At 38.7% G+C, this 19,193-nt stretch overlaps 1 protein-coding gene across 9 annotated transcripts in view; it reads left to right on the top strand.

Moving 5' to 3' along the window:
• Mast4 (microtubule associated serine/threonine kinase family member 4) overlaps positions 1–19,193 on the top strand; it is a 565,691-nt gene that overhangs the window by 232,756 nt on the left and 313,742 nt on the right. Inside the window, exon 1 of one of the 9 annotated variants that reach the window (XM_058583085.1) lies at positions 1,449–2,680. The exons of 7 other annotated variants lie outside the window; for them this stretch is intronic. In XM_058583085.1, the coding sequence (XP_058439068.1) occupies positions 2,642–2,680 (39 nt within the window). In that variant the 5' untranslated portion in view covers positions 1,449–2,641. Of the gene's footprint in view, positions 1–1,448; positions 2,681–19,193 lie in introns of those variants that run through there. One more of the 9 variants, XM_058583086.1, reaches the window with a different exon arrangement.

A 19,193-nucleotide genomic window follows, 5' to 3' on the forward strand; every position in this document is an offset into this window, starting at 1 on the left:
TTTCATTCTCATCCAAATTCTTTTTTGTCACTCCTACATGCCAAGCAGTTTCAGCTGCAAGGTACCTGAAATGCATGGAGTTCACTTCTCTGGGATGCCTGTCACCTGACTTTTTGACAGTGTGCCCTGGAAATGTCTTCCTGTAGCACCGCCAACTAGCTTTTGCTATTGGTTGCAGAAAAGAGACTTCTGGGCTCTCTTTTGCAAATATTTTCCTCTTGGCCACTTGTGATCTTTATCTCAAGGCAAAAAGTATTTTCCCTTCTTTCTCTTTCCAGTGGGAACCTGGTGTTCTTCACCAGACCCCACTTTTTCTAGAAGTACCAGCACAGTGAACATCATAGTACTCAGAACGGAAGTAAGGGCATCATGGTTGGCTTTTGAAAGGTTGAGTTTTTGGAGGGGAGTCAGGTTTTGTTTTGTTTTGCTTTGTTTTCTTTCTTTCTGAAATCAGATAGAACTTTCTCTGTCACTGTGGACAGACATTAGTGACTCTCAAAGTTGGTAGCTTCATGCTGACCTGCTCACAGCCAAGGCTTAGTCTGTTAGGGCTCTTGTAATTCATGGCACTTTATGTGTTCCTCTTTCAGAGGGTGAGTTGAGTGAGATGGGACAGCACTGGTCATTCCCTTTGTTTTCATTGAAGAGAAAGGTCTTCACTTTGCAGGAGCAGGTTGATGTGCAGGAGGGCTTGTGAAGGATGGGAATTTCTTCCACCAGTTTTCAGAGGGTCTATAGATAGCAAGCCCATCTTGTTCTCATCAATTTATTTAGTTTAATTTGGAGCTCATAATGCTCTTCTAGATTGTATTTTACTAGTAGGAATTCTTTAAAAATTTTTTATCAGTGCATAATAATTAGACATATTAGTGGGATTTGTTGTTACATGTTCACATATGTATACAACATAATGTGGTTAGTTTCATTCCCTGGAAGCATTCTTTATCTGTGATGTCCAACAAAGTAGCCACTATGTACATGTAGCTCTTTAAGTTTCTATTAAACAAAATTAAAACTTCAGTTGCTGTCATACACAAACTAGACTGCAAGTGTTCAATTGCTGCATGTAGCTAGTGACTACCTTATTGGACAAAGCAGAGAGAGAATATTTCCAATGTTGCAGAAGCTGTAGATTGGTTTTATCTTTGTCTTCACTGGCACTGGGATGAAGATAGGAATTCTGGCAATAATGGCTACCTCTTGGAGATCCATTTTATGTCTGGGAACATAAAATGCAATCAGTTTTCCTCAGTGGTTAGATTCATAAATTCCTGAGCTATTTTTAATGACATAATCTAATCAATTGATAGCAATCCCAATAGTATGATGACAGCCAGAAAGGAACAAAAAGCTAGTGGACTTAGCAGGCTAATGGATAGGGAACCACTAGCCACTTCCTTCCCCTTCCCCATATTTAGAGATCTCTAAATAACTGGATTACCTAAAGATCCAGGAATTACTGATCTTTTAAAAACCATTTATGCCTGCCTGTCTTTCTTTAAAAAAAAAAAAAAAATGAATTTGTCTAATGACTAGAGTGAAGGAAGATATGGTTCTCAAACTGCAGATAGTCCTTATGTCTGCCAGGACCAAATAATTCTCTCAGTTTAAATATCTTTAGAATAGACACCAGGGGGAATAATTCATTATAAATCAGTAGTAATATCTATTGTTACTCCTGTGCCATGCCAGTAATGAAAACTTAATATTCATCTCTTGGTTGCTTTGAATTGAAATAAGATGAGGATGAGCGGAGTAAACAAGCTGAAACAGACTGTGAAATTGCACATGATGGGAGTCTTTTTTTTTTTTCCTGCTTATAGACTATAAATAGGTTAATATTCTAACCAATGATGGTTCTTAGAATTTCTTTTCCTTCCCACCTTTTACATTTTGGTCAGGGATCAACAGAACTAAGTTATTATGAGAGAAATTAAAATCTAAGCTGTTTCTATCTGTGGGCTATGGACTGACTGCTGAGGTGTTTATGTAAATGATCCAGGCGTTCCAGCTAGAGGTGTGAAGAGTTCCTGGGAGGCGGACTGGGAGCAGCTGCCCCAGCCCTGGCTTTCAGGCAGCCTATGTGTGTTCTGTTACATTTTGTTTTCTTTGATGCCTTCAGAAAAGATGAGCGCCAGGGACAGTGGTGCTGCTTGGCTGACCAGCTGTGCCCTAGTTTTTCACTGTCCCAATCAGCAGCTGTCTTTTACAGAGGTGTCTGTCACCGCTGATTTACTTAGCCACTTTGACCTTATACTTGCTTCAGAAGGGGCTTGACCCAGAGCCACTGCCGAAAGCCTTTTACTGTTTGTCTGGAATGCCACAGCCAGCTTTCTCGAAGAACAAAAAAGCAGGGATCCCAAGGTTTTCCATCTGATAAGGAGAGAGCCGCTGCCTGCCTGGATATGTGCATTAGGTGTTGGAGCCCACTTGCTGCTCTCTCCCTGGAACTGCAAGCATCCGTGATCTCCGAAGTTGCTGGAGTGAATAACTAAGGGGGACCAGCTGACTCCGGGCTCCAATCAGCTAGAGCGTGATGTAAGTGTTTAGCAGCTGCGGGGCTCTGAATTAGCGTGCCCAAGTAGAGGTAGTACAGCATGGCTAGACTGTGGTGAGAGGCTCAGAGAAAGCAGAGAGGGAGATGGATGAGTCCAGCATTCTAAGACGGAGAGGGCTCCAGGTAGGAATCATTCTGTTCTTGACATGTAACATTGTCAGTAGCCAGCCATTGAGGATTTCAAAGTTCCCTTGTCATTCCTTTACTGGGCATGAATATGTGCACCGTTCTTAGTGTCTACTTGGCAATGAGCTCCACCGAGTCTCTAGTTACAGGTATGACATATCACAGGTTTGATGAGGGAGGTTCTTTTGTCAGAGACAATAGATATGACTTTTAGTTGACACTTTGGCTGCGGTTTGTTTTTCTGCTGGTTGTTCAAGAATAGTTAAACGTGGCTGGCAGTGACAGCTGATGAGCCGGTCTGGCATTCTGTCAAGTGTCTGGGAAGTCTGTGGAGGGTAGCAACTCCATCCAGTCCTGCAAACACAGGACTCAGTTTTGCTTTGGGGTCAATCTCCTCCTAGCAGCATCTGTGTGATCGAATGGCAGTTGTGAGCAGCTGCTGGGAGTCTCCCCCGACAGTAAAATGAAAGTTTCTTCTTCTGGCAGCTCAATCAAAGTTTGCTGTCATTTATTTTTATTGAAATGAGGCAAAGATACATATCTCACCATCATGCTTTTTTGTGCCCAACTTTCTCTTAATTAAATTACTCTGACTTTAGTGTGCAAATGTATTCCAAGTTAAAACTTGGCAAATCAAGAAACTTGGGGGGAAAAAAAAAAAAAAAACATCTGTTTGGAAGTTGGTAAGTTTAAGGAAGCCAAATAATAAGTCTATCAAAATTGGCATTTTAACTCTTGATAACTCTTTTTTTCTGTATATAATGAATATTTTTCTTTGGGAAAGAACCTCATCATTAGCCATTGTTAAACTCTCAGTCATTATTTTTGAAATTAAGAAAAAAATGCATGCTTGAGAATACAGAACATACAGCACATTTAGAAATGCTTTGGTGATTATCTTTTGAATCACAACTGTTCTTCCTATCTTTTTAGTGCTGTCAATTACTAATAGTAATTTTATTTATATCAGTATCACTATAGTATTACAATGTTGTGGGGAAACTAAAGGCTTATTTGCACGTAAACAAAAGAGTAGATTAAAGAAATTGGGGTTAAATGTCATCTATTGTTCTGAACCTAAGTAAACAGCCGGGGCTTCTTAATGAATGCCAGTGTGGTCATTGTTTTGAATGTACAGTGGGGTTAGTCACAGCCATGGATTTCCTTTTCTTTGTTTTCATCACCTCCATAAAGTTCTGGTGATGCACAGCTGTTTGTGTTCATGTCCTCTTTGGACTCACTAGTTAAATACGGAAACACTCTTTGTTCAAAAGATGATGAACTCTATAGAAGTACTAATAATTTATATTATCAATAAATTGGTTGAGAACTCTCTCATTCTTTTCATTTATTTCTGGTGATTTTGAACTGTATTTTTGAGAACAAATTCCTTTTTTTTTTTTTTTAGTTTTTTGTTTCTTTAACCTACATATTGTGACAACTTCACTGAAAAGCTATGGTGCTTTGGAGTGTTATGAATTTTATGGACCTTTCATTGTGGAAATAAAGGAGTCATTATTTTAGTTATTTAAAATAATGGAGCTATTGTCTATCTAAAAGATTTGCAGCAAAACAAAGGAAGTAGTACTTGCTAATATAGCATTAGAGTGCTAGATCTTTATTACACTTAAAGATGTATAGTAAAAGAAACTTTTACTACACCTGCCATCATCTACTGTATTATGGCTTAAGAATGTCTGCTTTCTACTATGAATGGGAAAAAGTCTTCATGTCATGAGAAATAGCATCAAAGTGCCTAAAAGTTCCGTTACTTCATAGTTAGAACTCCACTTTGCCTTAAACAGTGCCTGTTTTGCTCTTACTCCTTTAAGTCTAACATTTAAAAAATGACATCACATGTACAGAGTGGCTATTTTAAGAAATTCCAATGTAAGGAAACTACAAAGTAAAAAATATCTAAATGTGTATTTGTATTACAACAGATGTCACTGTAGAGTTCAGAAGAGTAACGCCACCTAGTGAATTTAAGAATTTAGTTAATTTAAGAATGCTCTGAATGAGGAGTATTTTGTCTGCCAGCCAGCAAAGCACACCTGTGATAGTAAAGCAAGGCTGAAATCCACACGTTTGTATTGCTGGCTCTGACCCTTTGTTACTAGGTAATCAGAGCAAGTCACATCCCTTCTAGTGTCTGATCATTATTCTGTGAAATCCACAATCTGGGATATGACTTGAGTTTATTAAATAAGGAGATAGGTATAATTGTGTTTTTAAAAGTTAAAGGTCATAATAACTTATAATAGGTTCTCAATAAATACATTCTTGGAAAGAAAGGATGATTTCTATTCTTTATAAATTCCATATCATTGCTAAAAAAAATGAGATTATATTTTCTCCACATTTGTTGTTTGAAGTTGTCTTTTAAGTTTAGAACAGTTACCAGTAAAGCTAGTAAACACTATCTTAGTGGTCATTATGACCTGCAAAGTATATAGGATTTTATATAATAATAGGAATTAGAGTCTATGTGCTGAACAGATATAGAATGTGGAACTAACCAACTCTTAAATAACTTAAAGCCTCATGTCAAAAATCTGAAGCATATACTGTTCTAATTCTCTAAAATCTAATTTTATAATAATGCAGTATGTGTTTAGTATAAAGTCTTGCAGTATCTGTTCAGAACCTATCTTTAAATCTTTAGTACTTCTAGCTCTTCAAAACAGCATATTGGTGGTGTCTTTGAATTTTGGACTTTGAAAAATTATTTTAGTCCGACCATATAATTTCTCAGAATGTGGCTACCTCATAAAATGGCAGCACAACTAAGCTGTTCATCTGAAGCACTGTACTATTCCATCTTTTCTGGGGGCTGTGTTAATATTTCCAATACTACTGATAGCACTTCAATCACTGCCTTTAAGGTGAGGGTGAAAGAAAGAGGCCCCAAAGGCCTCCACTGTTAAGAATCTGGGAAACATCTCAGATTGCATCTCAAAACCTGGAAAATTCTGACGGATGGATGGGCTTGGGCAGACCTTGGACTTGGGGCAATTTGAATTTCTAGACAGGTCTAATTTGTCAAAGGATAACTGGCTCCTTTTGGGCCCAATATTCCTCATCTGTAGATCACATTTTTTAGCTGTCTGGGAAATTAATTGTTAGTGATTTCCATTATATGTTTTCCTTGTGTTTGTTTTAATGAAAGTGTCCCTATCCCTAATGTGATAGATTCCAAGGCTGGAGAACAATGGATGACAGGCATCATTATGGCAGACAGAAGTCACTAAGAGAGAGGGCTACTCCAGAGAGACCTCCTGCAGTTCCTCGCCTGCCATCCTCTTCCCACCTTGTATTATCTTTCCCTGCTGACCATCCCAGGCTACTTCCACACCCCCAGCTAGAATGCAGGGGGTGGAGGGGGGCTCCCCCTAAATTAACTATACAATGCAGTTAAATAACAAAACAACTAAATGTTTATAATTTAAACTTGAAGATTTGTGAGGATATTTAGGTTTTGTTTCCTTCTTTTTCTCTTTTATCTGATTTCATACCAGTAACCTATTTAAAACAATAAGAAAGAGTTAACATCTCATCTGAGCCTAGGACCTGACTTTCCACTGGCCTTGGTCTATATTCAGGTTTAGAAAGCTGTGAAGCAGGTGGACTCTTTGTTCTGACTGCGCATCAAATCCACTTCTATTTTGTACTCTAACGTAGGCCATTCGAGTCATAACATAATGTTTCCTCTGAGTTAACTTTAATATAATTATAGATGTGTTTACCCTTTATCTGAAACTCAATAGCATGATCATTATGTAGAAGTATTACTGTGTCACTGTTTGTTGGAAGACTGTGGGTGGCTATAGTAAGAAGTATAGTTGGAAATTTATGATAGAAACACTTATGATAATATTTATTCCTCTTTGTGATAAGTACTTTTGTTTTTCAGCAGTTCCAGAAAACAGAAAGACTTTTGTGTGACCAAAATCAAGATAGTAAAAGAACGTTTTGTAGCACCTGTTAGACACGTTGAGGTGTATCTGCATGGTATTGGGGCATAAGGATGGTGTGCCCTCAAAATCTGTCTCTTATTCAGCTTTCAGTCTGCCTTTCTGGTTTCATCTTCTTCAGCTCTTTGTCTTTCAAAACCCTATTCCATCACCTCCTCTCCTGGCATACCGGGAGATTTCCAAACCACATAATCCTCTTTTCCTATCACTACTTTTCTTTATTTTGTCTAAATTCTTCTTGTTTGTCAGAGTCCAAAGAAAATTCTAATTCTTTCATGGAATTTTCCATAACCACTGCATTCTATTTCTGAACTTTATGATAGGCCATTGTCTATCTTATTTGTACACTTTTATTTGCACTGCGTAGCATGATGCATTTTAAACTTCTTGTATTCTAAAATGATTAAACCACTTAAAATTTTACCTCATTTTTAAATATTTTACCCTGCAACTAATTTATTGATGTTTGTGGCTTTAGATTCAGATATGTTTAGTGACAGAATAGCTCTGAGACAAAGTATCTTAACTACTCTGAATCTCTATGTCCTTATCTATAAAATGGAGATGACAAAAGAAGTAGTGAAAGGTTGAAGGAGATTGGAAATCTTTTAGCACAATGTCTGTAAATGGTTCCTCCTCAGTTTTAGTTCTCATTCCCCTCTCACCACAAAGCCTTGCACAGTGCAACTTTAAGTAACTAAGTATGGATGTCAGACAGTGCAGGCAATCATAAAAGATGGCATGTACTAGCTGAGTGATTGGAGGAGAGTTTAATATTGAAATGATTATTGAAAAGATAGGGGCAGGTGTCAGGAAAGGTTCGGGGATGGTGCAGTACCAGGGACTGGAAGCAACAGGGAGCCCTCACCAAAGAGGTGAGGAGGGAGAAGTTAACAGAACCTGGAGACAGAGAAGACAGGAGACTGGAGAGGTCACCTAAGGAATAGGAACACAGGCATGTGACCCCTCAGAGATGTGCCAGGGGATAGATAAGACCTTATTTTCCCCTGTTCTTCTGAACCTTTGCTGTGCTGTCCATGAGCAGAAGCCATAGGGCAAAGGAGCACATGGACTCTGGGGCCCAGCATGGGATGGAGAGGAGGTCTGAATGGGCAAGGGAGTGCATTCAGCGTGGTTGATAATCACACGGGCTGAACTACCCCTTGCTCTTAGCATTTTGCCAGCTGAAGTCAGTGTCAAGTTTCATAGTGCACATCACTGAGATCTGAACTGAGTTCAAGCAGATTGAAAGATGCTTTTTGTGAAAACTCATAGCCCCCAGCCATTGACCACTATTGTGCAATGATGATGTAATGTCTCTAATCAGGCCCTCATTCTCATGGGGAAATGTTAGTTTGTCCATTTCCACTTTTAGTATTTGAAGCTCATGACTCTTCTTTGAATCAATAATGCAGGAGACCTGTGCTGCAGCTCCTGTAAGCAATCTGTTGTGAATTGCTCTGCTTTTAGGATTCTGTGCATGCTTATCTCAGACAAGTGCTGTATGAGAGGAACAGCCCAAGAGACCTCGTATGGTTCATCTCCCAGATTCCCTGAGGTCTGCCCTACTGCAGGCCCAAGCACTAGGATATGACACACCTAGGTATCTATCTCTGTTCCTGTAGACGCTCCTTTGCAGAATCATAATATCACATTACATCCTTGGCTTTTGTTGAGGGTTGATAAAAGAAATAACTGAAAAAACATCTGCACTTTTTGTAAAACTCTCCTTGAGGTCCCATCCATTATGTTGCGCACACTTGCTGAATTAGGCCCACATGATAAATTAAGTTCAAGTTCAGCACTAAAAAGCTCCTCCCCCTACGTGAGCCAGTTTGCGTATTTCAGTCTGGTGATGAGACCTGTGTGACTCCTGTGTCTTTCAGTTTATGCCTCAGCTGCTCAGGACTGAGTTTCATGCTTAGCTGCAACAGCTCTCTGGATAAAATTAGCCACTGCTTCATTGTTTAGCTAGTCCTTCTTTTAAGAGTTGTGTAGTCACATTTATTATACCTTTTAAAAATCTTTAGTTGCCCCAAAGATGCTCTCAAGTAGATAAGACCTAAAATTTTTGATACTGTTGCATTTTAAAAAATGGAATTGCTTTAAAGAATGACAGAAGACAAAGTCTAAAAGACCAGCTGATCAATAAACCAGATAAACTATAAAAATTGAGAATTACACCAACTTACAAAGATCTATATGTATGCAACAGCCAATCATTTTATTGTTGGCACCAGGGTCTAATGAAATCAAATAGGGTGTTGGAATTTACCAGAAACTTACATTTCCAATAAATTATGAAGAGCCATACAGCTTTGTAAAGCATCATAGGAATCATATATTTTTCTTTGAAGCAATCAAAGCACAAGGATTGGCAGACAATTTATGAGATACATGTGTTAGAGGACAGCATTGCTGTTAAAATTGTGCTTTTTGCAAATATTTAATGATATGGGGAAAGGCTGACAGTAATGTCAAGTGAAAAAAGAACAGTTTTTTAAAAATACCTTTATTTTATTTGTTTATTTATTTATTTATTTTTATATGGTGCCAGGGATCAAACCCAGTGCCTCATACATGCTAGGTGAGTGCTTTACCCCTGGGCTACAACCCTCACCCCAAGAACAGATTTTTAAACTGTGTATATGTGTACAATTCTTTTTAAATGTGTACTGTACACAGATGCATACTCATACACATGTGTGAGGCAAGAGTAAAAGAGCATTTGTGCATGCATGTGCACACACGTGTGTATATACTCTAGCCTAGAGGGATGAAGAGCCTATATGTGTTTTGAGTGGTCAAGGTCATCTCTACCACTTACCTTTTGTGTGATGTTGGTGGTGCTATTTAATTCCTTACCAATATAGTACTAGCACTTATTCACAGTTGTTAAGGATGAATTAGAATGAGATATAAAAAGTATACAAAATATTCATCATGGTTAAAAATTATCAAGAACTTATTTTCGTTTTCTTCATCATTAACATTTGACAAAACAAGAAAAAAATACATTAAAATACTAGTCTATTATATATGGATGGGATCATAAATATTTGTTTTTCTTCTAACCATTTTACAGAGTGTATTGTTTTATAATCAGTCAGAAAAGTGTTGTTAGGTGGCCTATTTTTATTTTTACTTCATTGTCTGAGAAAAACCTTTGGAGTCCTCAGTGGAAATAATGAAAGGTCCTTGAAGATCATTTTTTTTTCTGTGCAATCTTTTTGAATTGAGTGAATCAGTTCTGATATGTGATGCAGGTCGCCAAACCTGAGGACAGCAGTTTGACTGCAGCAGATTGTGCTTTTGTGACACCTGGAGAGCTTCCCAAGTCCTACCTGTGATATGCACATAGCCCACAACAGTTCAATCAGCATCTCACAATGGTGGACAGTAGGAGCTGAGACACACCACTTCTAAGGGACTGAGTGTCTAAGTAACCTCCAAGTTGTGGAGCATATACCACTTCTACATCCAAAATGCATGGTTTGATAGCTCTTAGAAGGTGTGTCAGAGCTTTAGCCTTCTTTATTCCAGTGAGACCTGGGATGTTTCCCTCTTCATAGAGAGGTGGGTGGAGTGTGCATGTACTAATTGCATTTGTTTCTTGCATTCCCAAATGATAGCAATGATAGCCATGTGAGAGCTGAAACTGTAAACCAACCCACCTTGGTGGGGCAGTTATTATAATGGGGTTACTGTAGGCAGGCTCTAGACCTGTTCCTCCAAAAGGACTCATGACATTGGTGGTGTCCAGGTGCAGTTGTATGTTTTAAAATTGCTGCCACATGTTCATAGTTTACATCAGAAAACTACTTTAAGGGCATGTAGGATGGTTGCCTGTCCCCTGCAGCATTCTCCCAGTGCTAGAGATGGCAAACACCTGTGATTTGTATTGGAGCCCTTCTCACAGACAGGTACTCTTGAGGAGAGTGCATGTCTCAGAATACTGGTTATTTCACTTAGATTGTGGAAATATGTGCTTTTGATTCAGGCAACCCAAGGACAGAGCCTCATTCTTTGCCTTTCTTTCAATAAATGTTTAATAATAATAGCATATATCAATAGGTTTGTATCAGAGGATTATGTGTGTGTCTTCAATATAAACTTTTGTGCTTTTCTTCCAAGCTCTAGCAACACAAAAGTGAGTAGAATAAAATATCGCTTGCCAGAAGTTTGTAGATTGGTGGGGAAAACAGGTAAGCATTTCCAAAACATTACATGGTGCAACTTATGTCAGTTATGATTCAGGGGCCTTGGGATGGGTGCACAGCTCTGCTGAAGGAGGTTGGGAAGGCTTGGTGGAAGTAGAGCTCTTTTTTATAGTTGATGAAAGATAAACAGGTGTGCATTAGGCAAGAAAGGCATCCCAGGCAGGGGAAACAATAGTACATGCAAGGTGTGATGGCTAGATAGAGGGTGCACCTTTAGCAAGGAGGTACAAACAGTGTACATGAGAAACAGGCAGTAGTGATGGGAGAATATGAAGGACTTGAGCTTTATAGTCTAATGGTAGGAAGCCAATGAAAATACAGAACTGCTTAACCCACTGTCAACTGTCAACTTTTCTATCAACTATGAATGAGGAATACTTGGGAAGAGCCCAGGAATCAAAGCAGTATAAACAGCTAGGGAGTAATACAGGTGAGCAATGCTATGGCTGGACAGAGATGCTGACGGTGGAAGTTGAGGAAAGGCAATTTAACGCAGTGGCATTAGAGGGATATGGTGACCTGCTGATGGCTAAGAAGAAGCTGTAGGCAACTCCTGGGTTTCAGGAGTTAGTGACTGAAAACAAAAGCAAGAAGTAAAGGTGATTTGATTGGTGACAGGATGGTTAGATGGTCTGTGAATTTTGTGTTTAAAGAACCTACGGAGCCATCTGGAGGAAATGCTTAGTGAGCACTTAGTTGTATAATTTTGGACATCTAAGGAGAGGTCAGTCCTGGGCAGAGAGTTTGAAGAGTCTAAAGAAATCATCAGCTTTCATAATGAATTGAACTAGACTATGAATAAGGAGAGGACACAGTTTCTCCGAGACTAATACTGATTTCTGTTAGAATGGTTTTCAAGAATTATACCATAATGTGTATTTTAACACTTTGTTTTGCAGGAATGGTTAAAATTACATAGTAAACAATAGTTTTATGGTTTAGTGTCAGGTCTTGAAAATGACGTATCCAATTTTGGAGCGGTGTGTGTGTGTGTGTGTGTGTGTGTGTGTTTTCTTTTTTGCAAATTGCTTCCAAGTTTGACAACTTGCTTTCAAGTCTCATTTCAATACAATTTTGAAAAGGCAGAATGAAACATCTCAGACTAGAGGCTATAATGGAAAAAGCAATTCATTCTTAAATGAGGATGATGAGGTTGGTACCATACTGCTTGGAACAGTGAGTGAATTTAAAACCTGAGTGAGATTACATCAAATTCAGCCATAGTTTTTGTTCCATTTGAATGGAATTTCAAATTGAAGAAAGATACACAGAAGGTACAATTTTATTAGTTTTTGGATACTCTTTCCAATTTCATTTTACATATATTGTGTACACAAAGCCATGAAATCATATTGATAATAAAGCTGAACCCATCTTTTTCTGGGGGACAATACACGAGAATAGTAGCGTACTTTCATTAGAACACTTTTCTTTCTGGTTCTTGCTTAGTCACCTAGTGTGTTAAGAACATGCAAACACTTAGGAAAGTGGTGGGGAGTCAGAGGCTGAATCTATTACAATGAGTTTAAAGTGACTTTAGAAAACATTAAACATTTTCTAATGGATTTTTCTTTTAGTACTCAAAGTTACAAGTAGGTCCAGAAGTATTTCATTTTATAGATTTTTCTCACAATATTCTTCATGATGAGGTAGTGATAGTTTTATATATTTTTAATAACCTATTCTCAATTTTATCAATGCTATGAAGGTAAAAATTGACTAATACTATTAATATGACTATTTACACTTTTCCTTTGAAACTTTATTCCAGATATAAATTGTGAAGCCCACAGATTTGTTTTCATGATCTGTGTAGCAATCCAACTATGAGCCAGTATGGCAAATACAAATCAAATTTGATAATGTGGTAGAATCAATTATTTTCTTAATTTTGCACTGGCCTGTAGTAGAAGTATTCATTTACCTGCCCCCTGTTGTGGCCTCGAGGTGAGCAGGGTTACTTTCCTCTCATTGGACTTTGAGATCAGCCATGTGGCTGTTATTGGCCCCTGAGCTATTGGTGGATGTTTTGTGATTGGATTCTTGAACTATGCTTGTGCAGTTGTACAAAGTCTTGTCTTTGGGGACTGAGGTTATAGCTCAGTGGTAGAGTGCCTGCCTCGCACGTGTAAGGCACTGGGTTCAATCCTCAGCACCACATAAAAAATAAAATAAAATATAGATATTAAAAAAAGAAAGCATGAACTTTCTATTAAAAAAAAGTTTTATCTTTGGTGATCTTTCATGAGAACAGCATGAGAGTTACTGAAGCCTGGCTGTCCTATGTCCCCCTGCAGTCAAGACCAACAGACCCACATTCTACCTGCAGACCTGCAAGTGTGAGGAAAAACAATGTTCATTTTTGTAAGCCCTTGAATTCTATGGGTTGTTACAGAGCACATAAGGACAATGGTGACTAATGGGGAAAAGCTCATGTTTGCTAAAAAGCAAACTGAAGTCTGCGAGGCTCCTGTTTGAATGTTGCTCCATCACTTACTGGCCTTGTTTTCTTGGGCATGCTGCTCTCTTGTAGTTTGAGGTTTTTTGCATCAGTCAGGTCCACTACTTACACCCACCCAGGAATGTTGTAAAAATGAGTAAGATGAGGGCATGGAAATCACTTCAAATGATACCAAGCAGATAGTAAGAACATGGAGATTTCATAATGAGTTTTGGCCACTGTTACTGTTGTGTTTGTGGACAGCTGAGCTTTCCTCCTCCTTTGCTTGTCTTGCATCATGTAGCATTGCCACATCCTAGCCATGTGACTCTGGAACACACAGTTTTAACTTGTCTGAGGCTTAGTTTCCTCTTCTTTGATATCAAGATGCTAACTTTTACCCGGCAGAATTATTATAAGGACTATACCAGAATTAGGCAAATATCTATCTTAGTCAGTCTGGGCAGCTAGAGCAAAGTGACACACTGATGGCTTTCATAGCACACATTTGTTTCTCACAGTTCTGGAGGCTGGGAAATCCAAAGTCAAGGAACCAGCAGATTCAGCATCTGATGGAGACTGTCTTTCTGATTTATAGATAGTCACATCTTGTGCGATAAGAAGAAGTCTCACATCCCTTATTCTTTTTCTTTGTATTGGAGATTGAATCTAGGGGTTCTTACCTCTGAACTAACACCTAGCCCTTTCAATTTTTTTATTTTTGAGACTTGGCTTTGCTGTATTGTTGAGGCTGCTCTCCGACTTTTGATTCTCCTGCTTCAGCCTCCTGAATCATGTCTCTTTTTAAATAAGGGCATTCATCCCATCTTGAGAAACCCTACCTTTATAAATAGTCTATCGCAGGCCACATCTGTAAATATCATCACACTGGGGATAAGGAATTCAACATCTGAACTTTTGGGCTTGTGGGCTTGTACATACATTCAGATCATAGCACTAACTGTGCCTAGGTAAGTGGATACTTAATAAAATTAACTTTATTATGATGTTCCTCTCAATGTATTTCTTTATTCATTCCTTAGTTCCCATTTCTTTAAATTCAGTCTTTCCTAGTTCTTTTTTTTTTTGGTCAGGGATGTACCAGGGATTGAACTCAGGGGCACTCAACCACTGAGCCACAGCCACAGCCCAATTTTGTATTTTATGTAGAGACAAGGTCTCATTGAGTTGCTTAGCACCTCACTTTTTGCTGAGGCTGGGTTTGAACTTGAGATCATCCTGTCTCAACCTCCTGAGCCGCTGGGATTACAGGCTTGTGCCACCATGCACAGAACATGCGCCACCACACCTGGCTTTCCTAGTTCTTGAGATGTATTATGATACAAGCATACACCTTGCGCTATTATTTCTCAATTCCTAGCAATTCCTGTTTTTATTAAAAGGGAATAAGAAATAGTGTGGAAGGCAGTGTGAACAAAAGTGCTGCAATGGGAAAGGCACAACATATTGAGAAGGCTTGTTAAATATGTAGTACCTGTGCTTGACTGTTGTTCCTGTGGGCATTCAAAAAGTCCTTTTGGAATAAGGGAACTTATAAAGGACAATGAGTAGCTAATGTGGAGCCAGTAAAGGCGATTGATCACAGGATTACAAGTCCTCATTAGGAACTACTTGGCCTCCAAGTACATGGTGACTGGGGTGGGGTGTGGAATCAGGGTCCTGTACAGCATGTGTATATAGTGGAGATGACATCTAAAATGGTTATGTTTTAAATGGACAAAAACTGCCAAACTTTCCTTTTTACCAGCTGGAAAAGTGCTTTGATGTGTTGGCTCTCAGTCTTCTGAGTCTTGCCTGTTCTTCCCTTTCGTACAGATATCACAGATATCGTGGTGCACTGCCTTGTCTATTTCATTTGCACGTGTATGTTTCCTGACCGCATCAGCCGTCACTGCACTGTGTGCTCCCTATCCAGAATTCGTTCCGTAGAATCCTGTGTCCCTAACATACTTGCTTTGAAATTATTTTGATGTGTATCAGCTGGAATAGATTTTGAGCTCCTGGATATTAACTTTTGTATGCCACTTTCTCTAGAAGCTAATTGACTGATTTGGGGTAGAGGCGAGATGAGAGTCTATACAGTTGACCAATTTCACAGACCTTACCTTGCAAGCTATTGAAATGCAAATCCAGGCTATGCTTAGAGACTCCAAGAATTCACACATTCCGTTCTTTGTTTTCTTCTGAAAAATAAGCATTCAAAATTCATGCACATTCTATTATTCATGTGCTTTATATTTAGGTTCCGATTGTATGTCTAGATAAATCTTATCACCATTATTTAAAATTTCATGAATGAAACTTTGCATCTCTAATGCCACACTAGCCAAGACAACTTTAACCAATCAAAATAATTTGAAGTGTGGCATTTAATGAGTTCTCGTGTGTGTCTGAGTATATGCATTTACATGTATACCTATGTCATTGTCTTATCAATGCTGTCTGTATTTAAATCTCCTCTATGTAAAGGGTGAGAATTCCAAACAACCTTATGTTGTTTTGCCCCAGAAAAACCTGACTCTCATATGTGCTGCTTTAAAGTCTTGCATAGATTTTGAAGGAATTTTCCTTGATAGTCGTCAGATTAGTGGTTCTTAAAGGGGATATGCCTTCTTGTGTTGTCCGTTCCCCTGTGTTTTCAAGTCAGTCACCACTTTTCACTTGTCAAGTGCTCTAGAAAGAATTTCTTGTGTGAGCAAGGCAGTTCCTGTGTCACTGGATCTGGGCAACAGGTTAGCTGTCCTCAGACATTTATGTCTTTTAGGAATCCCATTTTTTTCCTAAGCTGTGGTCACTTGATCCTGAAGGAGAAACGACTTTTCCACGTCCTGGACTTCCCCCACACAGGGTCCTGTCTCCTGCCTGTTGGTGCTAATGCTAATGTTTTCTGATAAAACTTTCAATATTTGACCAGGCTGAGTTTTTGGCATCAGGTTTAGCAGAAGGAAGAGAGACGTAAGTGAAGTTCTTTGTTAAGCCTTGTGGCTCCATACAGGAATGTGGGTTGTGGTTTGAAATAAGCTTTCTGTCACTTTCTGGGAGCCATATCAAAAAGGACTTTATCAGTTCTTTTTGCAGTCTGGAAGGTTCTGTAATTTCCAGGAAAGCTCCCTTGCTCTGAGAAAATAACAAATGTTCGTGGGAATTTGGATACGTGGGCTGGTGCGTATCAGCGTTCATGCGTGGATCACCAGGGGTTGCACAAATTCTTGTGGTTGGACCATCTTGCCTACATTTATGAATCCTCTCTGCTGTTAGCCCACCCCCCTTCAGATTTGGTAAGATGGATATGCTGGGGTGAATTGTGGCGGCAACGGTGAACAGTGACTACATCATTTCCTGCCTCCTCTCACTAGGAGAGTGTCTTTGATTATAACAGCCCTTCCTGTCATTGTCAGATGCTTTCCTTAAGTTGTTCTAAACTGAAAACTGGTGTGAAGTCTGGCGTTCATCTCTAGCAGCTGGTCCCAGTCATTCCTGGCTGTGTGCACACATGCATTTATTTGCCTTGTAGAGCGGTGGTGGTTATGGACTGTTGGTTTCTGCTTTCCACAAATCCCCTTTCCACTCTGGATTTTCTCAGTTACGAACTCATATGACCTTTTAAATTTTCAAACACAGGCATGTATTTATATAATGTTCTTTCCATCTGTATTAAAAACAGCAGCTACATTGAACATGGTATACTCTGTTGGCTACATTCAAGGAAGCATCTTTGGATTTTTTTTTTTTAATCTCTTTGCTGAAAAAGTGATTGGTTCATTCTTCCCAGCATCTCACAGTGACTGGCTATAAACTTAGATGTCTAGATTCAAATCCAGGTGGTTTGGCCACACTCTTAATGACCTTATACACTTTTTGTTTCTTTGGTGTACACAAGACAGATGGCCTAACTGATAATTATCATCTACTGTGACAAGTTCACTAGAGGTTGTATCCAGGGTAACATGTGCTATGGTCTGGATGTGGTTTGGCCTTCAAGGGTCCCTGTATCAGGAGCTTGGTCCCCAGTGTAGAGATGTGGGAGCTGATGGGGCCTTTTAGAAGAAGGGATACTGGGAGGTCCTTAGGGCTAAAATTAGGGCTGTTAGAGACATGCCCTTGGAGGGAATTGTTATTTTCCATAAAATTCTAGTTAGTTCTCATGAGAGGATTGATATAGAAGGCTGAGTAAAGCCCCACCCAGTTTTTCTTGCCACTTCCTGCCTCACCATGTACTCTTCCCCCTGCATGTGCTCTGCCATCTGCCATGATGCCCTCACCAGAATCCAACTAAAACCACTGCTCTTCCCTGAAATCTCTAGTAGAGTGAATGAGCTAAATAAATTTCTATTCTTCATAAGTATCCTGCCTCAAGCATTTTACTATAGTGATGAAAAGCTGACTAATACAACATGGAAGCTCAGAGATGGGGAAGGGATGGTTGCTATGTTAAGGTGGAAAGTTGGACAGAAAAGTAGTAATGAGTTCCACTCACTCATATTTCTCCCATGGCCTTGAAGACCTAAAGCTGTGTTGTGTTTTTCCCGCTGTTGGTTAGAAGCTCTGAATATTTTACCTGTGAGAGGGAGGATAAAAATAATATTCATTGTACCAGAAGGATGGTTGTTTTGGTCTATGGAAATAACACCTAGTTTGTTGCTATATGTTAGTGACTTGGGTCTTAGAGAATAGAAGTAATCCCCAATTATAACTCATAAATTATGTAATTATATCAAAAGGTATATTGTGATATAAAATTCCTGGAACATTCTCTTGCATCCTGGAAGGATTTCAGAAACTAGTTGTTATATGAAGAACCATGCTGGTAAAAATGGAGATGGGAGTAAGGCAAAAAGAGGAAGACCTAAAAATTTAAGTTTATGTTTAAAATAATTTTAGTACTTGGAAAATAGGGTGAAAGACATCTAAGGGGTTCATGAAGATAAAATGGTGCCTAGGAATATTTATGAATTTCATTATGGGGAATAAGTTTGAGGTAGAGCTATGACTTGGTTTGACTTACTCAAAAGATGTGGTCCCTTGGTGTCGAACATGTCCTGGGTAACCATTCCTTCTTAGCAGCCCCTGATTTCCCTTTGTGAAAGAGACCTTTTCTCGCTGGACATTAAATAGGAAACACACAGCCCCAACAGTAAGTGAAGCTATTTAGGGTCTATGAAGAAAGTTTGTTTCAGAAAGTTTCCCAGGAAGGAAAACAGGTCCTCAATGACACCTCAAGTCTGCTGAATCAAATCCTGAGGCAAAACCTCTCATGGGACTGTTTAGTTATACCAGTGGGTAGATCCCTTACATTGTTTCAGTCACTGCAAATCACACATCACTTGGAACAAAAAAGCATCCACACTATTTTGAGATTTCAATTTTAGTTACTATTTGCTGAAGATAGAGATTTTTTTTTCCTTTTGAATATTTAGAACTTTTTGCTTTTAATGTCATATATTTAATGTGTTTACTGCCCCTGCCCCATATCTTGCTTTTTTTTCTTCTACAAAGATTTCTTACTTGTTATTTTACAATGTAAATATGTTTTATACATGAATAGTTTGTTTCTAAATAGGTTAAAAGAGGTGCAAAAAAACAAAGATGATACAGGATGCATATTGATTTCACTGACATTAGTCATAAAAATATTACATTTTTTCTTTGAAGGATTAGTACATTTGTGCTCTTCTTTTGCTAATCTCTTTAAAGTGTGCAGCTTTTTTTTTTTTTTTTTTTGGTTGTTGTTTAGTAAGTAAAAGAATTACTAGGCATGACTTCAATGATCAGCTAGCCTACGTTATTATAATTTTTAACCTAAATAATTTGACAGTGATAAATAGCTGAACTGGCAAGTCAGCATAAAGCTTTAA

This window comes from Marmota monax, unplaced genomic scaffold (assembly GCF_021218885.2).
Source record: "Marmota monax isolate L192 unplaced genomic scaffold, Marmota_monax_Labrador192_F-V1.1 WCK01_AAM20220418_F8-fsc00130, whole genome shotgun sequence".
Classification (NCBI taxonomy): Eukaryota; Metazoa; Chordata; class Mammalia; order Rodentia; family Sciuridae; genus Marmota; species Marmota monax.